The sequence below is a fragment of the Globicephala melas genome, chromosome 5, assembly GCF_963455315.2.
Source record: "Globicephala melas chromosome 5, mGloMel1.2, whole genome shotgun sequence".
Taxonomy (NCBI): domain Eukaryota; kingdom Metazoa; phylum Chordata; class Mammalia; order Artiodactyla; family Delphinidae; genus Globicephala; species Globicephala melas.
In genome coordinates this window covers 13,952,170-13,979,563 of record NC_083318.1, presented here as the reverse complement: position 1 = coordinate 13,979,563, position 27,394 = coordinate 13,952,170, and the positions used below count along the sequence as shown (strand labels likewise).

Here is a 27,394-nt window from a genome sequence, read left to right as displayed (position 1 = left end):
AATATATAGTGGGCAGAAGACTGAATATTTTGAAACTTTAACTATGGAATTCATGAATAGGTAACCTTCAGAATTTCACTATACTAAATATAACAATTAATTACACTATCATTTAGTCAACAAGAAGCTTTAAATTGCTTGTATCTCTTAAGAAGTTAGGAAAAAGTGTAGTAGCTATACAAAGGTTTATCAAATGCAGTTAGACAGATTTTATACTTAAACTTTATTTTGAAAAAGCTCTTTCATTAGTAGTGATGCTGGATGAATTAATATTTGAGGCAGTGATTTGAAACTAAAAGTGTTTTGAATCACTGGTCAAACAGTTATCAGGTATACCCTGTTCTAAAGCCTAAGTATCAAGTATTAGATGGAAGTAGTGTGTACACTTAATATTTTTTATGGCTTATTTGTCAGAATTAAACAGAAGAGTGTGCATTTCACTTAAAAGCAAAAGAATTCCAATGATACTCTATCACTGGCTTTTCACTTGAGTTTTAGAAACTTATTATTTGCCCAAATAAGTTTATTAAAGTGCTGGGGGAGCAGAAGAAAATCATTTTGGTACTCTACATGTAATCCCTTTAAGGACAAATTAAGTCTTTCATTTATTTAATTAAAATTTAGAGTCCTTTCACAATTGCAAAGCTTTAATGAAAATTGTGCATTGTCATTAAATGATTTTATTTTGTTTTCTTCAAGCTAATAAGCACAAGTGGGTACCACTCCACCTAGATGATGTAAGACCAGACAGTCAAGAAAGACCAGGGTCCCGGAATAGCTCAAGATGTCAACCTGAAGCAAATAAATCACATAACAATAGGAGAAATGACACACGAAGTAAGTAACATTCTAAGAGAAAAATGACTCATCTAGTCTTAATCTTACTATTTTAATAACCATGTATAGTATAAACTATTTGAGAGTAAGTTGCAGACATTGTGCCCCTTTAACCCTAAATACCTTCAGGGTATGTATCGTAAGATCAGTAATACACTGTGACTATCCACAGGCAGAATTTCTCAATAATGCCCTTTACAGTTTTTTCCTCCTCTTTTCTGGGATCTAATCTGTGATCACACATTGCTTTTAGTTGTCTCTGTTAGTCTGGAATAATTCTTCTGCTTTTGTCTTCCATGACGTTGATTTTTTTCTGAAGGCTTTAAGACAATAATGTGGTAGCTATACTTATACCTTTGGGTTTTCTGATGATTGGATTTGGGTTATAAATTTTTGGCAGGAATACTGCAAAAGTTAAATGGTTTTCTTTGTAGTGTATAACTTGAAAACACATGTGGTATTGGTTTATCTTATTATTGGTGATATTAACTTTGAGCACTTGGTTAAGATGAGGTACTCCAGGTTTCTTTATTTTAAAGATACCCTTTTTCCCTTGGTAATTAACATGTAATTTGTGGAGAGAGACTTTGAGACTGTGGGAATACCCATTTTTTCATCAGACTTTTCATATGAGCTTCAGTTTCCATTGGTGATTTTTATTCTTGCCTGATTATTACCATGATGGTTGCAAATGCTGAATAGGTAATCTTCAGAATTTCACTATACTAGTATTTGTCTTACTGCATCATTCTTTCTATATTTATTAGCTGGCATTCCACTGTAAAGAACAACTTCCTATTATCAGTGTGGACTAAAGGCTTCTTATGTTTTCAGTGGTTGAAATTGTTATCATGATTGTTTAATTTGATGCTCAAATTGTCCCAGAGTTGGCTAGTGGAAGCCTCTTCTGGGTGGTTTCTGGATCATTCTTTAAAAAGTCAACTTTACTGAGTTAATAATTATATATATTAAAGTACACTGAAATTACTGTCAAGTCCCCTAACCATGAGTCTACTTTCTGTCAGATTTATCTTTTCAGAATTTCATATAAATTCAACTGTGTAATATAAATTATATCCTCTTGTGTTCTTTCGCTCAGCATAATGATTTTCACATTTATCAGTGTTGTTCCATATATCAGTAGTTTCTACCTCTTTATTGCATAATAGTTTTCTATTGAATGGATATTCTCCTTTATCCATTCATGTTGGTGAATATTTGGCTTGTTACCAGTTTTTGCCTGTTATGAGTAATGCCGCCATGAACATTTGTGTACAGACCTTTGTGTGGGCATATGTCTTAGATTCTCGGGTAAACATCTAGGAGTGGATTGCTAGGTGGTATGGTAAACGTGTGTGTGTATATTTTTTTGCTGTGCCATGCAGCATGCGGGATCTTAGTTCCCCGACTAAGGATTGAACCCATGCCCCCTGCAGTGAAAGTGTGGAGTCGTAACCACTGGACTGCCAAGGAAGTCCCCGGTAAATGTATATTTAACGTAATAAGAAATTGCCAAATGTTTCCTTTTTTTTAAAATTTATTTTATTTTTGGCTGTGTTGGGTCTTCGTTGCTGCGCGCAGGCTTTCTTTAGTTGTGGATATGGGGCTACTCTTTGTTTTGGTCCGCAGGCTTCTCATGGCGGTGGCTTTGCTTTGTTGTGGAGCACGGGCTCTAGGCATGCCAGCTTCAGTAGTTGTGGTATGTGGACTCAGTAGTTGTGGCTTGCGGGCTGTATAGCGCAGACTCAGTAGTGGTGGCGCAAGGGCGTAGTTGCTCTGTGGCATGTGGGATCTTCCCGGACCAGGGCTCGAACCTGTGTCCCCTGCATTGGCAGACGGATTCTTAACCACTGTGCCACCAGGGAAGTCCCACCAATGTTTCTTTCCTTTGCTATATGTTAGGTCATATGTCTTGTGGAATTTCCCATATTTTGGATTTGGCTAAATGCTTTATTGTGATACTCCTTAACATGTTCCTTTGTCTTTTCTAAGTGTAACTGGCAATAATAGCTAGAGGTTTGGTTAAGATCCAGTTTATTTTTGTTTTTCTTTTGGTAGGAATATTTCATAGTGTGTTTGTGTCACAGCAGTAGGAATAAAATGTCTGGGTGTCTTACTTTCAGATTGTGTTGCGGTTGAGTTGGTTCAGGTGTTGTTAGCCTTATCTATCCATCATAAAGTGTCCCATCAGGGACTTCCCTGGTGGCTCAGTGGTTAAGAATCTGCCTGCCAATGCAGGGGACACGGGTTCGAGCCCTGGTCCGGGAAGATCCCACATGCCGTGGAGCAGCTAAGCCTGTGTGCCACAACTACTGAGCCTGTGCTCTAGAGCCCGTGAGCCATAACTACTGAGCCCACGTGCCGCAACTGAAGCCCGCGTGCCGCAACTGAAGCCCGCATGCCTAGAGCCCATGCTCTGCAACAAGAGAAGCCACCACAATGAGAAGCCTGCGCACTGCAACGAAGAGTAGCCCCTGCTCGCCACAACTAGAGAAAGCCCATGCACAGCAACAAAGACCCAACACAGCCAAAAATAAGTAAATAAAATTAATTAATTAAAAAAAAATCATTCCCCAGATACATTATTTCAGCAGGGTTTGTTCAAGTTTCAGAAAGAAGAGGACAGGAGGATATGTGGAAGCAGTTGGCTGAGCATTTGTGTTTTTTGTTTGTTTGGTTTTTTTTGGCCACCCCATGCAGCTTGTGGGATCTTAGTTCCCCGAGCAGGGATTGAACCCGTGCCCTCAAGAGTGAAAGTGTTGATTCCTAACCACTGGACCGCCAGGGAATTCCCTGAGCATTTGCTTTTATAGTTTTCTACTGAAATCTTTTAAGTCTGATAATTTTTAAGGCATATTGTCCTGTGAAAGCATCGTACAGTGAGTCCCTGTCTAATCACCATCCAGATTTAGTCACTCTGCTATCTTTAATTCATCCATCTGCTGAATCATTTGAAAGTACCTTGCAGATATCGTGACACTTCAGCACTGATGTCCCAAGAAAATGGAGCATCTAAGAAAATCAACACTAATTCATTATATCATCTAAAATCTAGTCAATGGTTATATTTACTCAATTGTCCACAAAATATGACTTTAAAATTCTAAAACTTGCTACTGGTATCTAGTGAGTAGAGACCAAGGATAATGCTAAACATCCTACAGTACCCAGGACAGCCTGCACACGAAAGAGTTATCTGGCTCAAAATGTCAGTTATGCCATGGTTGAAAAACCCTGGTCTCTGGGGTATGCATACCTTTACTTATTTGATTGTTTCCAATTGTTTTTCAAAATTGAAATGTACTTGTTTTTATTCCAGCATTATACAAAAGTTCTGTCTTGGTCAACATTTGCTATTGGGAATTCCCTGGCGGTCCAGTGGTTGGGACTCTGTGCTTCCACTGCAGGACTGCAGAGGGTACAGGTTTGATCTCGATCCTTGGTCGGGGAACTAGGGTCCTTCATGCTACAATGTACAGCCAAAAAGGAAAAAACAAAACAGAAAAATAAAACAAAAAAATATTGATATTATGGGACCTTAAAATGTTTTTCAGACTGGGACAGAGATAAAAAAATACCCTTTCATTGTCTTAATTTGCATTTCTCAAGGCCACTGAGGCTGAGCACCGTTTTTTTATTGTCTATTTGCATTTCCTTGTTTGCCCTGCCAGTCTTTTAATGATTTTTTCCTATTTGGTTGCGGGGTGTGTGTGTGTGTGTGTGTGTGTGTGTGTGTGTGTGTGTGTGTGTGTGTGTGTGTGTGTGTGTGTGTGTGTGTGTGTGTGTGTGTGTGTGTGTGTGTGACTGAGAGAGAGAGAGAGAGAGAGAGGATGCACGAGGGCATAAGAGACATTTGTATGAGTTCTATATGTATTCTGGATATAATTGCTATATTGTGCTGCAGATATCTTCTCCCAGTTTTCATTTCCTTTTTTCTTTAAAAGAAATGTCTTTTACTTAAATAGAAACACCCTTTCCTTAAAAAAATTCCTATTTGTGAAAATAAGTATTATTGTGAAAATAAGTTTTTGTTTTTAGGAGTTTTATATAGTACAAAACTCAGTTGTCTTGGAACTTGTTAAATTTTTAACAGTACAGTTTTAGCAAACGATCTCATTATCTTTTTAGTATGTTACTTATCAGAATATCTTCTTTATATGTCAATACATAAGATGTCTTTTATGCCAGAGACATTTTGACAAATTCCTATGGAATCTCTTAAGTTTGTATCTTTCTGAAGAATGACTGGTTACTAATAACTAGTTACAAAGTGGGGAGGGGTGGTTACCACGTTTTCATAAAGATAATCATGTTTTCATAGTTGCAAATTGGAATGTATAAAAATATTTTTATTTTAAAAAAGGTTGGAGGCGTGAAAGAGAAAAGAGAGATGATCAAGATGAAGTTTCCAGTGTGAGAAGTGAGGGTGGTAATATCCGAGGTACCTTTAGAGGCCGAGGAAGAGGCCGAGGACGGGGAAGAGGACGAGGCAGAGGAAATCCTCGATGTGAGACTTGATTTTTTGTTTTGTTAAATTAAATGAACACTGCAAAAAGTGTGCAAGTCGTCTGTTTTTCCCACTATCCCATATACTGTTTTAACTGATTTTACGTGTCTGATAATAAAGATGGTTTTGTATTTGTTTGTTACCCCTTGAGATACTTCACTTTGGATTTTTCTTTATAGTAACTATTTCTTTTTTTTTGTTTTTCAATCTGTGATCATTTTTCTTTTTCTTTATTACATCAAGTGAACTTTGATTATTCATATGGTTATCAAGAACATGGTGAAAGGACTGGTCAACCATTTCAAACAGAACTTAATACCAGTATGATGTATTACTATGATGATGGTACAGGCGTACAGGTGTATCCTGTGGAAGAAGCATTGCTTAAAGAGTATATTAAACGCCAAATGTAAGTCAATCAGACATAAAGAGATGGGGCAGGAAAATCCATTGCAATATCAAACTTTAACAACACTGATAATATAACACATTTTCTAAGCTGTTTATTAGTAAAATTAGAACATGTTAATAGTATTTTATATTTTGTTTCTAGGAAATGTTAGTAGAGCATGTATAAAGTATTTTAAAAAATTTATTTTTGGTTCATGTTGTTATTTATATAAGACTCCTTTCTCTCTTGAGGTACTTCTCTGTTTAAAGGATATTAGTTAAAATGTCATGGCATAATATGAATGATTAAATATAAGAATATAAAACTACTTCATATGTTTGAAATTGAACAAGTGAAATTTAGCTTATTTGCAAATAAATGTTTATATTAAAATTTGCAAATGAACATAAATGGCAAAAAATGGTGACATCTTCTGACTTTTATAACAGTTGGTTTCAGAATAAGTTTGTTTTTTAACTTTTAATTTCTCTTTCTTTGTGACACGTATTCAAAGGAGACTACCTAATCTTTTTTAGTTTTAGACTTTTTATTTTAGTTCTTGTAATAGTTGCTTTCTGAATATTGAACTTGAAGTTTGGGAGAATATTAGTTTGTTGTATTATCTTTAAGCAAAAAATAACCCCTCTGCCTGTTAGTATTGTGTAGGATGTTTTGCATATTAAATAGTGTGTTTATATAGTGGTGAGAAAAGTGTTTCCAAGTGATGTGCCTAACTAATTTACTGAAATTTGAACCTTTTTTTATCCTTATAAAGGGAAGGAAAAAGGCTATTTTTGAAAAGGCATAAGCATTTTTAGTTTTATTTATTTATTAGTTTTTTGGCTTTGTTGGGTCTTCGTTGCTGCGCCCAAGCTTTCTCTTGTTGTGGTGAGCGGGGGCTACTCTTTGTTGCGGTGCGTGGGCTTCTCATTGCAGTGGCTTCTCTTGTTGCGGAGCACAGGCTCTAGGTGCGTGGGCTTCAGTAGTTGTGGCATGCGGGCTCAGTAGTTGTGGCTCGCGGGCTCTAGAGCACAGGCTTCATAGTTGTGGCGCACGGGCTTAGTTCTCTGCAGCATGTGGGATCTTCCTGGACCAGGGCTCGAACCTGTGTCCCCTGCATTGGCAGGCAGATTCTTAACCACTGCACCACCAGGGAAGCCCCATAATCATTTTTAAAACATCCACCTTTATTTTAAAAAGAAAATGGACCCTAGTCCATTAATAGAAAATAATATCTTCATCAGCATTAACCAGGCATCTTCCTGGGATGCCTTCATGGTGGATTTGATTGGCTTACAATATGAAGCAACTTGTTTATTTTATTCTTGCTTCTTTTGTTACAGTTCATGCAAACACTGAAGAAAGGGCCTTTTTATGGGCAGAAAGTGCCTGGCATGTGGCTATCAACTTCAAAACACTATTCCTGTCTTCCTTTGTAACTCTTGCTGGCAGGTCCCTTCTGAGACCTGACAGTGGACATGCAACTCCATGTCAGGATAATCGGCCTCCAATGTGCTCATACAAGTGAGGGAGGGGCATAGCTACTTCAGTGTTGACAAAATTTCTGATCATGCAGTGTAGAATCCAGAGCTTCTAAGGTAGGACATGATAATGTCCCTTAGGATACTGAACAAAGTATCAGACATGGCATTGGGCATGACTCCTTTTTTTGTTATTATTTAGCAGCAGAGTTTTTGGCAGATACTAGAGCACCAGGTTTAGAATGGCTCTTCACTGTTACTGTTCTCTGATTAGTGGACTTGAGGAGTGGACTTAATTAGTCCACTAGTTCATTAGTGGACTTAATTAGTGGATTTGAGGAGTCATGCTTTTGACTTTGTGTCTTTAAGGTTTCTCAAACATACATAGGCTTATTCATTAGGGTTTGGATTTTCCTCTTTGAGAAGTTACTGAAAAACTTCTTGTACTTCAGGAATATTATGCTAAATAATTTGAAGTAGGAGGCTTAACTGTATTATGGATGGTTAAGTTCTTAAAATCATTTAAACTGAAAATGTATGTTAATAATTTGACATTTTTGATATCAGGATATTAAAAATGGAAGGTCTTGATTATTTTTATCTGGGGCAGTCTCTTGGCATTCAGATTTAGACATAAGTATGTTTGCAGCCCGTTAGAAGTTTTAAAAAGTGTATACTATAGGTAATAGTGATTTATGAATTTATTTAGATACTGTGTTTCTCACAGAGTACTAGATTAAAAAGGCATCTTACTAATTATTCAGAGAAGTTTTTGTCTAAGAACACTTTTGTGTTTAAATCACATGTCTTAATGTCTGAAAATTTCGAATTTATGCGTATGTATTATGTGCCTACTGCATTTTAGCCACTTTCGTGAAAGGGCTTTTGAAGTGTAACAGAAAGCAGAACAGATGTATTCTGTGCCCACCACATGCCAGGCACTGTGAAAAGGACTTTTGAGGCATAACAAAAATCAAAATGTTAATTTCTTCAAGACTTCAATTATTTTCTTTAGCGTTTAAGAAGAGTAAATGATTTATTAGTGTTACTACGATGTCAGTTGAATTTCACTGATCTCAGGGAGCTTTGCACTTTGATAGTTGGATAAATATCAGAGTATAAAGAAGCAACTTGGGTATTTACATTTCTAAAATAAGACATTTTTCCCACCCAGTGAAAGGTAGCTCAAAACCAGTTTTCAGTTGTAGGTGATTATTTCTTCAAAGTTAGAATTTGACCTAAATAATTCAAGGGTATCTTGAGTTACCCAACCTTACTCCCAAATATGAGCTGCCACCCTTCTTTGAAAACTTGCTCTGTGATTTGGAAACAGTATAGGATTTTTAAACTGTAAGCCATATCATTTGATGTCATGTATTTCTTTTGTATTATTCTTTTCTACATTTCCCCCTATTTATCCTCTTCTGCTTTTCTAGAATCTTGTTCTCATGTTTTTTTATATGCAGGCTGTAATTTAAATATGTGTTTCTCAAATGCCATTATTATATGTATTCTTCATATTATCTTTATATCTTGGAACTTGTAGTCGTTGATGATACAGTTTGTTCATTTACACGTCTCTCTATACTTTCCTAGAGAGAAGATTAAGGTGTATAAGTTGCTTCTGTATTTTTTTTTGCCCATATATATACCTCATGGTGTTGCAGATATTCTTTGTTTAACTGTATTCCGTTCACTTTTTTTTTTGCGGTACGCGGGCCGCTCACTGTTGTGGCCTCTCCCGTTGCGGAGCACAGGCTCCGGACGCGCAGGCCCAGCGGCCATGGCTCATGGGCCCAGCCCCTCCGCGGCATGTGGGATCCTCCCGGACCGGGGCATGAACCCGCGTCCCCTGCATCAGCAGGTGGACTCCCAACCACTGCGACACCAGGGAAGCCCTTCCGTTCACTTTTAATGTCTTTTATAGTTTTGCCTCTTGAAGGGGGGCGATAGTGAACCATTCAAATATAAAATTGTGTGCATCTGTGCCCACATATTCACTCAGTTTTTACTAAGCATTGTGCTGAATGCTAGGGTTCAGAAGTATTAAACAATGTCAGTACCCTGCCAATTTAGAAAACAAACTACTCTGTAAACTTGACAAAGAATACTTCCAATATACCATTATTTTCCGTGATGAGAAAAAGTTGGAAGGTAGTCTGTTGATGTGTTTAACTTTGCTATTTAAATGAAGCAAGTTCAAGTAGCTTTGAAATGAAATTTTTCACTTAATTGACTCATTAAAAAGTTAATTATTGAACTGTTTTAAAGTATGGTTAATTGTTTATACCTGGGTAAAGCTGATCTAACAAAGAAGTACGTTTTTGGGAAGATAGTATTCTAAATTTCTTTCTACCTGTGTAAGAGAAATTACTAACAGTAGGGTTTTGTTGTTATTATATTTACCCTATGTATGTTGTGTTAAATGTATATAATGTTATTAATAAATCAAAATAGTTTTATAACAATTGATATTATAAGCCATAGACATTTTAATATTCTGTTGAATAAATTGATGAAATTTATATTTACTTCTTTCTTTCTTTTTTCAGTGAATATTACTTCAGTATAGAAAACTTGGAACGGGACTTCTTTCTTAGGAGAAAGATGGATGAGCAAGGTTTCTTGCCTATTTCCCTGATTGCTGGTTTCCACCGTGTTCAGGCCCTCACTACAAACCTTAATCTCATTTTAGAGGTAATTTTTCATACACAAAAACAGTCTGTACTTTAGTCATGCTGTGAACCTAAAACTGCTCTAAAAAATAAAGTCTATTAAACAATTTTAAGGAAAAAGCAAAAACAATCTGTAGTTACCTAAGGCTTAGACTATATCTCAAGGCTTTTTTGCCATTTTATAAAACCCAAATAAATGTCTGACCCCTCAAAGGATTACTTAATGATGTTTCCACCTATTTTTAACCTGATCCTTCTTAGATGGGTTGAACCCCAACACAAACTAGAACACTCTTGGGTGTTCTTGGTCCTTTTAGTCTTCAGGTTGCTATAAAATAGCATGTATTAAATTATTAAATTAAAATTTAAATTAAATTTAAATTTTGAGAATTTTTCCTGTATAAAGAAGGTTAATTTAAAATAGGCTTTCTAGTTGTGTTCTTTTTTTTTTGTTTTTAATAAATTTATTTTATTTATTTAGTTTTGGCTGCACTGGGTCTTTGTTACTGTGCGCGGGCTTTCTCTAGTTGCGGCGAGTGGGGGCTACTCTTCGTTGCGGTACGTGGGCTTCCCATTGTAGTGGCTTCTCTTGTTGTGGAGCACAGGCTCTAGGCGTGCGGGCTTCAGTAGTTGTAGCACGCGGGCTCAGTAGTTGTGGCTCACAGGCTCTAGAGCACAGGCTCAGTAGTTGTGGCGCATGGGCTTAGTTGCTCTGCGGCATGTGGGATCTTCCCGGACCAGGGCTTGAACCCATGTCCCCTGCATCGGCAGGTGGATTCTTAACCACTGTGCCACCAGGGAAGCCCGGGAAAGGATATTTGAAAAAAAAAAACAAAAAATTTTTGCGTTACCATTATGGTTAGCATTATTAATACATAGTGACTGATTTTTTTTGTAGAGTTTATTTATTTATTTTTGGCTGCGTTGGGTCTTTGCTGCTCTGCATGGGCTTCCTCTAGTTGCTGTGAGCAGGAGCTACCCTTTCTTGTGGTGCATGGGCTTCTCATTGCGGTGGCTTCTCTTGTTGAGGAGAATGGGCTCTAGGTACGGGGGCTTTGGTAGCTGTGACACACAGACTCTAGAGTGCAGACTTAGTAATTGTGGTGCACAGGCTTAGTTGCTCCACGGCACGCGGGATCTTCCCAGACCAGGGCTCGAACCCGTGTCCCCTGCGCTGGCAGGTTGACTCTTAACCACTGCGCCACCAGCGAAGTCACCACAGTGACTGATTTACAGTAAGAAATACTAGTACTGTGAAACATAGAAACACATAAGCATAGTGATTTAGAATAGCATAGGTCTGAATTCACTTAACATTCATTATGTACCTACCACTTATTACAGTGGGAAAGATGTCTTTTTTTCCCTTAAGAAGGTAAGGCTTCATTAGGCTTTGCAGTATAAACATACTGATCTAGAGCATGGGCTTTAGAACCTGCATACATATCCTCCTAGCTCTGTGACTTCAGGCAGTGTCCTGAGACTTCTGTAAAGTGGAAATTGTTGCAACAATACATACTTCATAGGGTTGTTATGAGTATGAAATGTGTAATGGCAGTGTCTGGCAGTGTCTGGCAGTGTAATGGCAGTGTCTGGAAGTGACAGTGTCTTAACTGTCTTGAAAAAACTATCAAAAGAAGCAAAATATATTTTAGCTAACACCCATATCTGCTCTGGTTGAGTGTGTCTACACAGCTAAACTTACTGAATCTGTGTCCTCCTCTCGCATTTGTTTTTCACCTTACTGCACTCTTTTTCTTTCTTTTTTTTTTTTACTTTGATACATATGTATATTGTAATATGATGGCTATTGCAGTGTTATCACTTAACATAGTTATAGTACAATATAATAGAAATAATAGAAAATAATAGGAAAAAACTCCTCAGACACCCAGAAATGTTGACTGTATACTGTAGCTCATTGTTTAGGAGTTCAAGATAACCAAGATTTGGTTTTAGTAAAAATATGTCTAACTCTATCTAGATCTTTTCCTTAATTTGTGTATGCTGTGAGCCTTTTAAGTTTTTATATGAGTCTTTTAAGGCCTGAGTCACAACTTTCCCCCTTTCTGTTTTCTTTATTTTCTTCTTGAGTTTTTTTTTTTGTTCTTTTCTTTTCAGTAGGGAATTAATTCCCTGTGATTCAAGATTCAAAGGGTATATAGTGAAAAATTTCCTTCTCATCTTTCACCAACAGTGAACTAGTTAAACCTTCCTTGGTATGGCAAGTAGTGTTACTTCTTTTTTGTGTATTCTTCCTGAGATAGTTCATGTTTTACTACATATACTGTTATACCCCTTCCTTTTATAAAAACAGCATACATTGGAAGATCATTCAATAGCTATATATAAAGAACTTTGAATTTTTTCCTGAAAATTTTTCTTTAAATTGAGACATCACTTATACATTGTATATTAGAAGTTATAAGATTAAGAATGACTTTCCCCTATGTACATACTTGTGTTACTGCTACCTGGATTAAGATAGAACATTTTCAACATCCCAGGGAGCTCCCTTGTACTCCCTCCTAGTCTGAATCACTGTTCTCCTCAAAGTAGTTGCTTTTCAGAGAGGTCCTTCATCTTGTTTTTTTTTTTTTTTCATCTTGTTTTTTAAACATTACATAATCAAAGTTATTTGAAATCTTTTATATCTGACTTTTGCTTGTTATTTCTGTAAGGCTTATCCATGTTGTTGTGTGTGGCAGTTGTTTATTTTTCATTTTGCAGTAGTATTCAATTGTATGAATATAACTCTTTTCAGGTTCCTTTTAATAGATATCTGGGTTCTTTACAGCTTGAATATGTGACTGTTGTGAACATTATTATTGTACATATTTTTGGATGGACATATGCACTTATTTTTCTGTGAAATTGATGGGTAACAGGTTATGTGCGTGTGTGTGTTTGTGTGTATACAAACATATATATATATATATACACATATATATATATATATATATATACGAGCTTACCTTTGTAAATACTGCTAAACGTTTTTCCAAGATATTGAACCAATTAAAACTACTGCTGTTCAGAGTTTGACTTGCTTCGCATACCAGCGAACACTGTTGGTGGTCTTTTTCCAAAACATTTTGAAAAACTTAAGCCCATAGCAAAGTTTTAAGGTGATTTTTCTTTTTCTTTTTAAAATTCAGGTGTAAATAACATGATGTAAAATGCAGTGCTACTAGGTGTTCATTTCGAGTTTTGAAAATTGTATAAGCCTGCTCCAAACAAGATATAGTTAATTACTCTAAAAACTTCCTTAGTGGCCCTTTGCAGTCAGTCCCCCATCCCCTCACCCTTTGCCCAGCCAAACCAAAGCATTTTTCTGATTCTGTTACCAGAGATTTATTTTGTCTTTTCTTTACATTTGTGTAAATAGAGGTCTTCTGTCTCCTGGCTCTTTCATTTGTAGTTTTTGAAATTCATCCATGTTGTTGCAAGATCTGGATGCTAGGTATACTGCTTTGCTACTGGGGTGTCGTTGCTTCTAGAACAGTCAGTGGACAACACTAGGAAAATACATTAAAAAAATACACATATCAGCAACTCAGACCCTTTACTGTAAGATTCTTCCTTATTTCCTTCATTCTATATTTCAGACTCTCTTCTCTTTCAGTGAGTATCCTGATTCCCATCAAAAGAGTTTGTTTTTAAATAATTTTAAAACTAATTTTAAAGTAATGTCCAGTTACAGAAAATATACTTACTTGAGAAGTAAGTATGATACTAATATTAAGGGCATACAAATGTAAGATACTTAAAGTAATACATATAATGTGTTCTCCAACTAAAATATAGCGAGTTTTAATCTTTATAAGTTAACAGTTTGTATGTTGAGTTTTTATATTTGTATTTTTTCTAGTTTCTCAAGGTGTGAGTATCCTTGAATTTCAGGGAAGATTCAGCTCAGTAAGGCTGTAATTTTTATTTGGAAGAAATTTTGTTCTAGTTTTATTTTATCCTTAAATTACAGCAAGCTGACGCGGGCCTCTCACTGTTGTGGCCTCTCCCGCTGCGGAGCACAGGCTCCGGACGCGGAGGCTCAGCGGCCATGGCTCACGGGCCCAGCCGCTCTGTGGCATGTGGGATCCTCCCAGACCGGGGTACGAGCCTGTGTTCCCTGCATCGGCAGGCGGACTCTCAACCACTGCGCCACCAGGGAAGCCCCAGCAAGCTATTTTTGAGAGCCACCATATCCTCGTGGCTGAGGGTTCTCGTGTTGGACAGTTAATAAATGGTTTGAGTCCTGGTATTGCCTCATACTATTGCCTCATACTAAGTCCATAACCTTTATCAAGTTACTTTATTTCTTTGAGCCTCAATTTCCTCATCTGTGAAACCTACTTTACACTTACAAGGTATTATGAGGAATCTCTGCATGTGTGTGTTTATTATTCAGTAATGGTGGTATTTATTACAATAATTAAATATAATGCCTAAATTTTATTTGGTGATATTAAGGGAAAACTAAAGGAAATAGGAGCGGAAAAAATTGTCAATAAAAAATTATAGTAGTTTGCTTCAAGTTGATGCAATACTCCTTAATTGAAAATTTGTTTTTCACAATTAGAATAATTTGCTACATGTTAAATCAGGATATTTGTTACTTTACAGGGGCAAATTATTTTAATATCTGTTCTGTTCATGGATATTCTGAGAAATATATTACATTAACTGTAATACCCTGTGCTGATTTCAGACTTAAAAAATGTTTAGGTTATTAGAAGTATAGGAGGTACAATTAAATTTTTTGATTGAATGTTCTTTAATAACTCAAAATTCCTATTTATAGGCACTGAAAGATAGCACAGAAGTGGAAATTGTGGATGAGAAAATGAGAAAAAAGATAGAACCAGAAAAATGGCCAATTCCGGGCCCTCCTCCACGTAGTAGTGTGCCACAAACAGACTTCTCTCAACTGATTGATTGCCCAGAGTTTGTACCAGGCCAAGCCTTTGGTTCACATACAGGTAACACCTTTTCTTCCAGAGCAAACAGCATAACAGTGGGCTATTTAGTCCAATTTACCTTTCCTTTTTAAAGTTTATATAGATTCAATAGAAAATTAAAGATAACCCAGTGACTTATGATGCTTTAAATTCTATTCATATTGCCTCCCGCAGAAAGTTATAAATTAAATAGGGATTTAAGAATTATGGGAGGAGCTCTGCTCTATTTATTCTTATTTGTCTACTTTGTCACATGTGGAGTTTCTACCTATCTTCTTAATTTTACTAAATGATTATAGATGTATTCTGCCAGTTTTCCCCTTGTAAGATTGGAATAGTCTAAAAGTCTTAAGAGTGGGGGTAGCCTTCCTTTAATTTTTTTCTTATGTGCTTCAACTTTGTCTTGAAATGACAAGATGACCTATATTCTAAATCAGAATTGGGGATCTCTTATGAAGTTATTGTAATTATATATTAAGGAATTAGTGGTATTTAGAATTTCCAAAAATTGCTTTAATGTTAAGAATTTTTTCCTGGATCATTTTTAAGACATTCCCTCTTGGGAAAAAATATGTGTGCTTAAACTTTTTTCAGTCAGGGTGATGATCTACTGATGCTCTTGGATGTCATTTGATCGGAATATGCAGAGGAATAGGTGACTCACTGAAATATCATTATAAACATTGGAACAAATCGTCTGCAGAAATGAAAGCGACCAGACTTCTGTGCAAGAATGTCTACTCCCAACTCCTGTGGAGGAGGTTGGGCCAACACTACAGTGGAGATAAACACCTTTGTGATGATGATGAAAGACAGACCAGAAGACTGCTGTTGTTTTTATAGGAGCTGCCCATTTGTTTGTAATTAGCCTGGGCTGCATGTGCTACTTTTGTTCACGGTGGGAAAGTTAATTATCATTCTGGAAATATTGCAAGATTCTGTCTTTTCCTTCCAGACTTATGTACTTGTGTCCAGATCAATAAAGCAGAAATAGAGAGGCTTGAGTGGAATTTCTCAGATTGTTAGGTCCTTTGCTATTTGATTTGCTCTTCACAGTATAGTGTACATTGTATAATTCACATGTTGTCGTAGTGTTTCGCATGGACTATAAGATTTATTAATGTGGACACTAAGGGATAAGAAACTTAAGAAACGAATAAGAGTATTTTTTTTTTTACTCTTCAGAATGTATTTTTGATATACCAGTGTAGAGACCTCCCATCAATAAAGCACTGATGGACAGTCTCACAGATATTTTTATTTAGTGTTTCTTTGATTGTCAGCCCTCTGTGCCTCTACACCTAGCAAGCAACTTGGGCAGGTGTTTTAAAAGTTGAAGAACTTCAAGTGACATTTTTTAGGTTTTTTTAAAAAAAGAATACAATGTCTGATGGTAAGTTAGATTAAGTTATTGTGTAAACTTGGGGTCCAAGATGACATTTTTAACTGTCTTATGAAGAGGCATTCGGTCAGTTGTTAAATAGAAAATACTTTTTCGACAGGGTAGCTAAGATAGGTCAGTCAAGTTGGTGATGCCTGTCCATTAACCATTTATGCATTATTAATAAAATTACAAGAATAAAATCACAATGTTTGTACATTTTTGTGTTTTTTAAAAAAATATATACTCATTTACATGCACATACATATTGCCTGAACGAACTTTTTGGCCAACCCAATATAAGCACATGCATTGTGAATATTGTGAAACATACAACTTCATGGTAGAAACATTATTCAAGCTTAAAGAGCAATTAGAGATGATTATATCATAAACTTAAGTAGGTATTTAAAAATTCAATTTCTGTGTTAAAAATAGTAGATACTAATTTCTCTACCTTGTGCCAGATACTGTTCTAATCGTGTATACATGAACTATACATACTAATTTAGTTAATTCTCCCAGTTACTAGTGGTGGTTCCTAGTCTACTTTTAAAGCTTTATTTACTGCATGAACAGAGATGATTCATAGTATTAGGAATAGGGTTCTCTAGAGTTAATGTTTTTTTCATTCCTATAACTTCAGTATTAATACTGACAGCCCAAACCTTTTCACTCGTACTAATTTTTTGGATCAATTGATGACATGTACCATTAAGTTGTAGAGCAGCAGTGTCCAATAGAAATATTACGTTTGCCACACATGTAATCCTAATAATTTTTAATAGCATTAAAAGCTGTAAAACAAATGAAATTACTTTTAATATACCCAAATATTATGACATTAATATAAAAATTATGGACCAATGTTATTTTTGTACCAAGTGTTTGAAATCTGCTGTGTATTTTACACTTATCCTGAATACATTTCAGCACTAGCCACATTTCAAGTGCTTTGTAGCTCCACAAAGCTAGTGGCTATTTTATTGAACAGTGCGGTTTTAGAGCGTTTTCTGTTATGAATCATTATACTTCTTTTTAAAGCAATATAGTAATCTGGTTGTTGAAGCCTGGATCTGTGTGTCCATGGAGAAGATAATAAATCCATCTGATTCTCGTATGTAGTAGATGAAAGTAAAATCTTGGACTACTCTCTCAAACTCACTCCTGGAATGTGCCTTTGCATTTTCATTTAGTAAGTTAGGATTGTTGGTGTTCATTTATTTCAACTTTCTCTCTGTAGTATTCAACTTTGCAATATTTTCAGGGAATCGGCTTTGAGGAGTAAATAATGTTTAGAAGTTTACAGTATAAATTTGTTTTTAAAACACTTTTTGTCCAAAGCAAGTTCATATTGCATTATAACTTAAATATTCTTCGACTTCTGAAAAAAAATTTATAAAGGAATTGATTTGTATTTTATAGAGCATATAATTACTTTGATTAAAAGTGTGGAGAAAGGCATTTTTAATTCCAGCAGAGTTGTAAAATGTTTCGTTATTACCAGGACATTGCACTTTAATGACGTGACATTCTAGTCTTCACAGTATTCACTGCGAGCCAAGGGCCAAACTGCATTTAGGTAAACCTTGTTAGGCAAAGGAGATGAGAAAAGTATGAGTATTGGCCGCCTTAGTATAGATCCTAGCAGAACAATGAAGGATTGATTTTGCCTTGAATAAAATACTAATTTTATTTGCTTAGTAGCATTTAAGATTCCCTAATTTCATTACAATTAATGAATCTAAGGTTTCACAGAGAATTGACTCCCAAATAGATGTATTGTCATAATTAGTAAGTGACTTGCATTGATATTCTTGAGAAGTTTGAATGAATGTGTCTGCATAAGGATTGATAACATTCCTGTTATTATTCATTGGCTTCACTCGAATACATCTTACAAACCCCTTTGGGTTTGAAAATCATTGAAAGATTATAATTGAGATTGATTTATCATGTTTTTGTGAAGAAAGAAAATGCCCAATTAAAGAAAAATGTTTGTTATAAGTAAGAAAACCATTATTTTAACTGTAGAACTAACTTAAAATTTTAGAGTCTGCCCCAAATTCTCCAAGAATTGGAAGTCCACTGAGCCCAAAGAAAAACACTGAAACAAGTAATCTTCAAGCAGTGTCTAGAGGTTTGTCTGCCAGTTTGCCCGACTTGGACTCAGAACCTTGGATAGAAGTAAAAAAGAGACATTGTCCATCCCCAGTGAAACTGAAGGTAAGTTGTTATGACCCAAGTGAAGTGTGATATATCTTATTTAGAAATTAAAAAAAAAAATTATTTATTTATTTTTGGCTGTGTTGGGTCTTTGTTGCTGTGTGTGGGCTTTCTCTAGTTGCGTTGAGTGGGGGCTGCTCTTTGTTGCAGTGCACGGGCTTCTCAATGTAGTGACTTCTCTTGTTGCGGAGCTCGGGCTAGGGCTAGGCGTGTGGGCTAGCGCGTGGGCTGGCGCGTGGGCTCAGTAGTTGCGGCTTGCAGGCTCTAGAGCACAGGCTCAGTCATTGTGGTGCATGGGCTTAGTTGCTCTGCGGCATGTGGGATCTTCCCAGACCAGGGCTCAAACCCGTGTCCCCTGCATTGGCAGGCGGATTCTTAACCACTGCGCCAGCAGGGAAGTCCGAAGTGTGATGAATTCTGAGTGGAGTGTAAGGCCACTGTTTTTGAGGTACATATATAAATTTGGAAAAGTTTTAAGAAAAATGGTAAAAATTAGAACCATTGCCCTTCAGTAAAGCTTATGGGTTACTAAGTAATTGAAAATAAATAATATTGTATCATTTTTTAAAATTTATCTTATTTCTGAATATGATTTAAGAATATTTCGCTTTAACCTTTTTTACTTGAAATTAGTTTATATTTGAATAATATTTCAGTTTTGTTTTTTTATTTTTTTGTGTTTTTTTTGGTATGCGGACCTCTCACTCTTGTGGCCTCTCCCGCTGCGGAGCACAGGCTCCGGACGCGCAGGCTCAGCGGCCATGGCTCACGGGCCCAGCTGCTCCGCGGCATGTGGCATCTTCCCGGACCGGGGCACGAACCCGTGTCCCCTGCATCGGCAGGCGGATTCTCAACCACTGCGCCACCAGGGAAGCCCCCGTATTTTGATTGCTGTCACATAGTCCTTTCCTGCTCTTTGTACCTACCATCTTAAAACTTTTTAGGACCCCAGAGGGATCAATGGTGTCTGCCTTCCCTGTAGCCTTCCTTTTTTTTTTTTTAAATAATATTTATTTATTTAGGCTGTGCCGGGTCTTAGTTGCGGCACACGGGATCTTCGTTGCAGCATGTGGGATCTTTTTAATTGCAGCATGCGCACTTTTTAGTTGCGGCATGTGAACTCTTAGCTGCGGCATGCGTGTGGGATCTAGTTCCCCGACCAGGGATCAAACCTGGGCCCCCTGCATTGAGAGTGCAGAGCCTTACCCACTGGACCACCAGGGAAGTCCCAGCCTTCCTTGATACGGGTTTTAGATTTCTATTTCCTCTAGTCATGTTTATTATTAATATAATTCCATTTGATTTCTGCTTTCCAGAAAATCATAAAAATTTCTGATCTTCTGATAGTTATACTTGTTTTCTTATTGGCAAATTATGGTATTAATATAATTGTGAGGTAAAAAGCTTTGAGACTAGGGAGGATCATTGAATCTGGAAGTCAGAAGACCCTGGTTGTTCTGGGAATTCCCAGTGGTTAGGGCTCTGTACTTCCACTGCAAGGGGTGTGGGTTCAATCCCTGGTTGGGGAAGTAGGATCCCGCATGACATGCAGCACGGCCAAAAAAAAAAAAAAGTCCTTGGTTGTTCTAGTCGGGACTAATTCTGCAATTGTGGACAAACAGTGTCACATCTCTAGGCCTTTTTTTTCCCCTCATCTGTAAAACAAGTTGGTACTAAGGACCATTCTAACTCTAAAGGAGTCTTTAATATAATCCTTCTTTTTTCAGCTTTGTGGGTTTTTTTAATCTTAAACTGATTGTTTAGCAGTTACTTTATATTTATTGGCCTGGGATAATACTGGTATGATTTTCTTTTACAGTTTGACTGCTAATCTAGTTATTGAGCATACAGATTTTTTTTTGTTTGTTTGTTTTTTGCGGTACGCGGGCGTGTCACTGTTGTGGCCACTCCCGTTGTGGAGCACAGGCTCCGGACACGCAGGCTCAGCGGCCATGGCTCACGGGCCCAGCCGCTCCACGGCATGTGGGATCTTCCTGAACCGGGACACGAACCCGTGTTCCCTGCATTGGCAGGCAGACTCTCAACCACTGCGCCACCAGGGAAGCCCGAGCATACAGTTTTGATATTACTTACATTAACGTTGTTATGTGACATTTATTGTAAAAGTGATAACAATGTTTTTATATAAAATACCAATTTCTTCCTTCAGGAATCACCACCTCTACCTGAAGAGGCATCAAATCAACCATATCTTCCAGATGAACAAGAACAAGAAGAACTTGATTTTTTATTTGATGAAGAGATGGAACAAATAGAAGGGCGAAAAAACACATTTACTGATTGGTCTGATAATGATTCAGATTATGAAATTGATGACCAGGATTTAAACAAGATTTTGATTGTAACTCAGACACCACCTTACATGAGAAAACATCCTGGAGGAGATCGAACAGGCAACCACATATCTCGGGCAAAAATTACATCTGAACTTGCTAAAGTTATCAATGATGGCTTATATTATTATGAGCAGGATTTGTGGATGGAAGAAGATGAAAACAAACACACAGCCGTAAAGGTAATTGTTTCTGATCAACATCTTTCTGTTGATACTATGTTTTGATGGCACATTGCTGCTTATGTTTTCCTAAACTTGAGGGTTTATTTTATGAAATTTTGAATATAAATAAATTATATTTAATTTGAAAAATTCCTGGAAATATATCTGATATTCACAACCTGAAAAATTATTTTATTAAAATGACAGTGAGATAAGTACTTTAATTACAAAAATAAATATTAACACTCACTGATTAAAAACCCTTTTTTCAGGTGAAAATAATAAGAAGGCCTTTTCTCATAAGAAGGAATAAAATCTAAAGTTATGGTCAGGCTTAGTTCATATGCTTTTTCCTTTCCTGGCTAATCACCCTAGCTATGTGAGCAGGGCTTCACAAAGGAGTTACTTTTGTTGCCCCTTGTGTCCTTCTCACCTTAGTCTGTAGTGCATGTTCTGTGGTTGTAGAACTGGTTGTTGACAAGTATAGATGATTAAACTGGCTGATTGTCTCTCCTTGTGCAATCATAACTTTGTTGCTGGGAGTGGTGTTTGAAACCTTGTTCCAATTTTTTATCTTCTTGCGTTTCACCCCACCTCCTGGTACCTATCCCAGTTATTAAGGTACAGTAAGAGAGTGCCAGAGTAGTCTACTGGCTATCTGCATTCCTTTTATATGACTTTTAATGGTATAGATAGGAATTAAAAAGGATCTTTTTCTGCCATTAAATTGATCAGAACCCCCCCCCCAAATTAAATATTTGTTTTAGGGATAGAATAATGAGGGAAGAGTTATATAAGTATAATATGCCAAATAGGAAAGAGATCTTGGTCAGAAATACAGTTCTAGAAAGGAAAGCCAGCCAACTCGTGGTTGGAAAGAAGGGGCTGGCTGTCTGTGGAGCTCCATAGCATCAATAAGTGTGTGCTTTCCTTCTTGAGTCTTCATTTCTTTTCTTCCTGGAATTTCTCCATCACTGCTTTTACCCTCCTCTCTAGCCCCTGCCTTTCTGGAGATCCTGCCTCAGGATATGGTAGCTTGTCAGTGACTTAGAGCCTGAGCAGTTCTCTCTGTCCTACTGCTATGGGAAAGGAAGTGTGTTTTTATAAAGTTTCTTGGTTGAAAGTCTTTCCTTGTGTAAGGGTTGTTACTTTATTTGTGATACTTAAGTTCTATAAGTAACATCTAACTTAAATCCTTTCGGGAACAAAAAGAGATAGAAAATAAACTAATAATAGGTTAAAATTGTACTACCTCCATTCTCTATCCCTCTGCCCTGCTTTGTTCTTCACCATCTACCATTCTGTATATTGCACTTACTTCTTTTCTGTTTCCATCTCATGAATGTAAGATCTATGAGGATAGATTTTTGTCTTACTTTGTACACTGCTGTATCTCCAGCTACAACAGTTCCTGGCACAAAGTAGTGCTCAATCATATTTGTTAAAATGGATAAATGAATTACAGATTAAACATTATGAACTAACCAGGGAAACCTAACCTCTGTGTATAATATTGTTTCTGTGGCAAAATATTTTCAGAGTGCCAAATAACGAACTTTCAGGTCACCTTGAGAAACATATCCTGTTGATAGATGATTATTTGCTTTAAAGTATAGACAACAATAATTAAATTTAATTCATTCATCTATTGCCTTGGCCATTAAATATTAGTCCGGGGAAAGTAATCTTGGCTATATGGCTCTTAAGCATTATGGGTCTGCTCGTAATTATGTCTTATCTGATCCCTATGTACACTCCTGTTACTTATTTCCTTTGTTTCTAATTCTGTGCTCAACATATAATTTCTCATTAGAATTGTACTTTTTCTGAGAGTCTGTTTAGAGGGAGAGGAATCAATTATTTAATATATATTAAACTCCTACTGTGTGTGTGACACTGTGTTAGGTCCTGGGCGTGGAAGGGGAAGATAACAGTAGGATCTCTACATGCCTGGTTCTTACAAATAATTGGGGTGATAGACATTAAAATAAGCTGCAATAAGTACTTGATCACAAATTATGATAAGTGTGAAAAGAACAAGATGCTATTGGATTAGGCTATAAGGGAATGCCTGTGAGAAAGTCACAGTTATAGTGAGATAGGAACTATGAGTAAGAATGAACCATGCAAATAACAGATAAACCATATTTTAGGAAAAGGGACTAGCAGGTGTAAGGATCTGAGATGGGAAAGAATTTGGTATATTTGAGGAACTGAAAAAAGGTCTGTTGATAGTATTTATGTAAGAGAACAGTTATAGATATATAGACATGCATCTGATCTTAGAAGGTAACATGTGGGCCATGTTAAATAGTTTGGAACTTACCTAAAGTTCAGAAGCAGTACCTTGAAGAATTTTATACAGGCCAACAGGATGTGATCTAATTTTTATTTTTAAAATATCACTAGTTACTATGGCAGAGAACGGATTAGATGGGGACAAGAGTGGCAGAAGAAATCCAGTTGGGAGGCTATTAAAGTAGTCCAGGAGATGTATGTTGGTAATTTAAGATAAATTGGTAGCAGAGGAAATGTAGAATTTATAAGACCCAGGTCTGAGCCCTGAGGAGTGATCATTTAGGAGTTGTGTAGGAAACTGGTGTGGAAGCCAAACACTGTCTTCAAGAGGAAAGAATAATCAGATGTGTCAGAAGCCGGACAGATTGAGTGTAGGTATAAATGAAAAGAATGCCAAATTGGTAGGGTTGTTTGTTGATCATTTCTGACTTTGTAAAGGAAGTTTTGCTGAATCCAGAAGCTGTGTTGAACTGTACCAAAGAGTAGGTGTAGGCCTTCTGTTTCTGACATGTCCTTATTACTGAAGACAACTAAAATGGCCTTTTAATAAATGAGAAAATATCTACTTAAAATCCTTGAAGAACTACAAGGTAAGTTATTATCAGAATAAAACCATAGAGAAGTAGAGTGTTGAAACCAGTTTTGCCTGGAAGATGATTTTGGAATTTGGGTAGTTTGAGAAGTTCAGCTTTGCAAAAGCCACTCAAAATATAGGGGTAAAAGACAAACCCATGGCCCAGTCAAAGTCAGGGATTCCAACAGGAGTCCTTTTCCCATTGAATTGGTACCTAAGGAGAATACCCTAGGGAAAGAGAACTTAACTGCTTTCTCATCTTCGCCTCTATGGGACCACAAAGCGTATTTCCTTAGTTGTGCTAAGCAGAATAAGGAGAAAAAAATTGGCTTAGAAGTTATAATCATGCAACCCAAATTCACACTATATGGGTGACTAGAGTAACTACTAGTCATAAATTTAAAGTGATTGTGGCCTGTTTATTTCCCAGAAATTAGCAGAAGCAAATCTGACTTTTTTGTGAAGACATTCACCTTTATCCTAGACCTCAAAGAATTTACTCAAATTATTTTGTAATGAAAGTGAGCAGCTTGGGCTTCCCTGGTTAAGAAACCGCCTGCCAGTGCAGGGGACACGGGTTTGAGCCCTGGTCCGGGAAGATCCCACATGCCACGGAGCAACTAAGCCCGTGAACCACAACTACTGAGCCTGCGCTCTAGAGCCTGCGAGCCACAGCAACTGAGCCCATGTGCCACAACTACTGACGCCTGTGTGCCTAGAGCCTGTGCTCCACAACAAGAGAAGCCACCACAATAAGAAGCCCACACACTGCAACGAAGAGTAGCCCCTGCTCGCTGCAGCTAGAGAAAGCACAAGCACAGCAACAAAGACCCAATGCAGCCAAAAGTAAATAAATAAATTAATTAATTTAAAAAAAAAGTGAGCAGCTCACAAAGTTAATAAGCAAACAAGGAAATAAGGTACTGCATGTGAGAATGAGCAAAAGTAACAGACAGTAAGACCATACCCTGAAAAATTTTAGATAGTAGGATTATTAAACATAGTGTAGAGTAACTTTGCTTACTGTGTTTAAAGAAAAATATCTGCAGGGAAAAATAAATTCTAAAGAATAACCTTTCTAGAACTTCTGGAATAAAAACAGTTAAGGCTGAAATTAAGAACTCAGTTAATTGAAGGGATTAACAGCAGATTAGATACAATTAAAGAATCAGTGAATTGCAAGACAGTTTACAAGAAGCTATTCAAAAATCAGCATAGAGAGATAAAGAGATAGAATATATGAAAGAAGGTATAGAATGGTATTGTAGACAGTCTTTGATATTATTTGGTGTATTTCAAATCAAGTTGTATAATTTAACATCTAGTGGATTTTATTATAAATCTTTTTATTTTTGAGAGAAGTAAAAAGCAAGTGGAATATAGAGTGATAAACATGGTCTAAGATATATATTTATTCAGAGTTCCAGAAGGAAAAGAGAGAAAATGGGACAGAGTCAGTATTTTAATAGGTAATACCTAGGACTTTTTCTGAACTGCAGAGAGGTACCAGAGTAGAGCAGCCAGGGAAGAAAGGCGGTTACTTTCAAAGAAAGAAGAGTGACTGGACAGCTGATAGCTGACATCTCACCAGTAACATTTGAATGCAACAGACAATGGAACAATGGTGTTAATATAACACAGGAAAATAACTACCAACCTATAATTGTGTGCCTTGCAAAAGTACCTTTCAAGTAAGAGAGTGACATATAATGAGAGGAATTGCAGTTCGTCAAAGGAATTTCCAAAATTGGAATAAAAGTGATTCCAGGTGCCAGAACTACAGAAAGGAGTATAGAGCAAAGCAAGTGATAAATATGTGAATAAATCTGAATAAATATTAACTGTATAAAACAATAACTGTGTCTCACAGATCTAATATAACATTAACACAGACTGGGAGAGAGCAATGAATGAATCGTATTTAAAGGTACTTTTGTGTTTGGAAAGAAGATAATTGATTAGTTTTAAAAGTTTTCATTTTGCCGTTTGAACGACACCCATTTAAAAATAAGATTAGGGGCTTCCCTGGTGGCACAGTGGTTGAGAGTCCACCTGCCGATGCAGGGGACACGGGTGCGTGCCCCGGTCCAGGAAGATCCCACATGCCGTGGAGGGGCTGGGCCCATTAGCCATGGCCGCTGAGCCTGTGCTCCACAATGGGAGAGGCCACAACAGTGAGAGGCCGCGTATGCAAAAAAAATAAAATAAAAAATAAAAATAAATAAAAATAAGATTAGAAGGAATAATCTTGAAACTAGGAGAAACTAGGAGAAAGGGAAAATGTGGAATAAGACAAGAATAAAGGGGAAGGAATCTTCCAGCACAAAAATGAGGCAGTAAATTGAAACCCAAATATTTAAGTAGCAAAAATGAATATTATCAGAATGTATGCAAATACAACCAGTTATGTTATTTACATGTGACACATCAAAAAGATAAGAAAGCCAAAAGATTGAAATTAAAAGACTGAAAAAATACATAACATAAAATAGTAATAATCCAAAATCAATCTACAAAGTGTAGTCCCTATCAGTATCCTAACTGGCTTCTTTGCAGAAATTGACAAGCTGATCTGAAATTCATATGTAAATTCAAGGGACCCAGAATAGTCAAAACAATCTTGAAAGAGAACAAAGTTGAAGGATTCATACACAGTCCTTACGTTAAGGCAATGTTGATACTAGTATAAGGATAGACATACAGATCAATGGAAGATAATTGAGAGTTGGGAAATACACCTATGTGTCTGTGGTCAACCAGCTTCCAGCAAAGGTGCCTAAAAAGCCATTCAATAGGGAAAGAATAGTCTTTTCAACAAATGGTCTTGGGACAAGTAGATATCCACATACAGAAGAATAAATTAGACACCACCCTAACTCACCGTGCACAAAAATTAATTCAAAATAAATTAAACACATGAATATAAGAGCAAAAACTGCAAAACTCTTGGAGGAAAACATAGAAGAAAATCTTTTACTTTGTATTTGACAGTGGTTTCTTATATGACACCAATAGCACAAGCAACAGGAGGAAAAAATAATTTTGATATTATCAAAAAATTTAAAATTTTGTACTTCAAAGGACACCAGAAGATGGACCTCCCCCCCAAAAAACCACTTACATTAGCATCCCCCAAAATGAAATAACTGAAGTATAAATCTAAGAAAATATGTACAAGGTCTATGTGAGGAATACCATAACTTTGATGAAAGAAATCAAAGAACTAAATAAATGAGAGAGATTCTGTATTCATACACAGGAAGAGAGACTCAATATTGTCAGTTTTCCTAAATTGATCCAGTGCAATCCCAATCAAGATTCTAGGAATTTATTTTGTGGATATTGACCAACTGATTCTAAAATTTTATGGAGAGGCAAAAGACCCAGAATAGGGGCTTCCCTGGTGGTGCAGTGGTTGGGAAGCTGCCTGCCGATGCAGGGGGCGCGGGTTTGTGCCCTGGTCCGGGAGGATCCCACGTGCCATGGAGTGGCTGGGCCCGTGAGCCATGGCCGCTGGGCCTGCGTGTCCGGAGCCTATGCTCCACAAC

At 36.8% G+C, this 27,394-nt stretch overlaps 1 protein-coding gene across 6 annotated transcripts in view; it reads left to right on the top strand.

Moving 5' to 3' along the window:
• LARP1B (La ribonucleoprotein 1B) overlaps positions 1-27,394 on the top strand; it is a 134,508-nt gene that overhangs the window by 18,245 nt on the left and 88,869 nt on the right. The window contains exons 5-12 of one of the 6 annotated variants that reach the window (XM_060298945.1): positions 700-837; positions 4,157-4,255; positions 5,201-5,344; positions 5,588-5,753; positions 9,769-9,913; positions 14,693-14,870; positions 18,284-18,456; positions 20,627-20,992. In XM_060298945.1, the coding sequence (XP_060154928.1) occupies positions 700-837; positions 4,157-4,255; positions 5,201-5,344; positions 5,588-5,753; positions 9,769-9,913; positions 14,693-14,870; positions 18,284-18,456; positions 20,627-20,992 (1,409 nt within the window). Of the gene's footprint in view, positions 1-699; positions 838-2,229; positions 2,319-4,156; positions 4,262-5,200; positions 5,345-5,587; positions 5,754-9,768; positions 9,914-14,692; positions 14,871-15,443; positions 16,401-18,283; positions 18,457-20,626; positions 20,993-27,394 lie in introns of those variants that run through there. The other 5 variants (XM_030863874.2, XM_060298948.1, XM_060298946.1 and 2 more) reach the window with 5 other exon arrangements.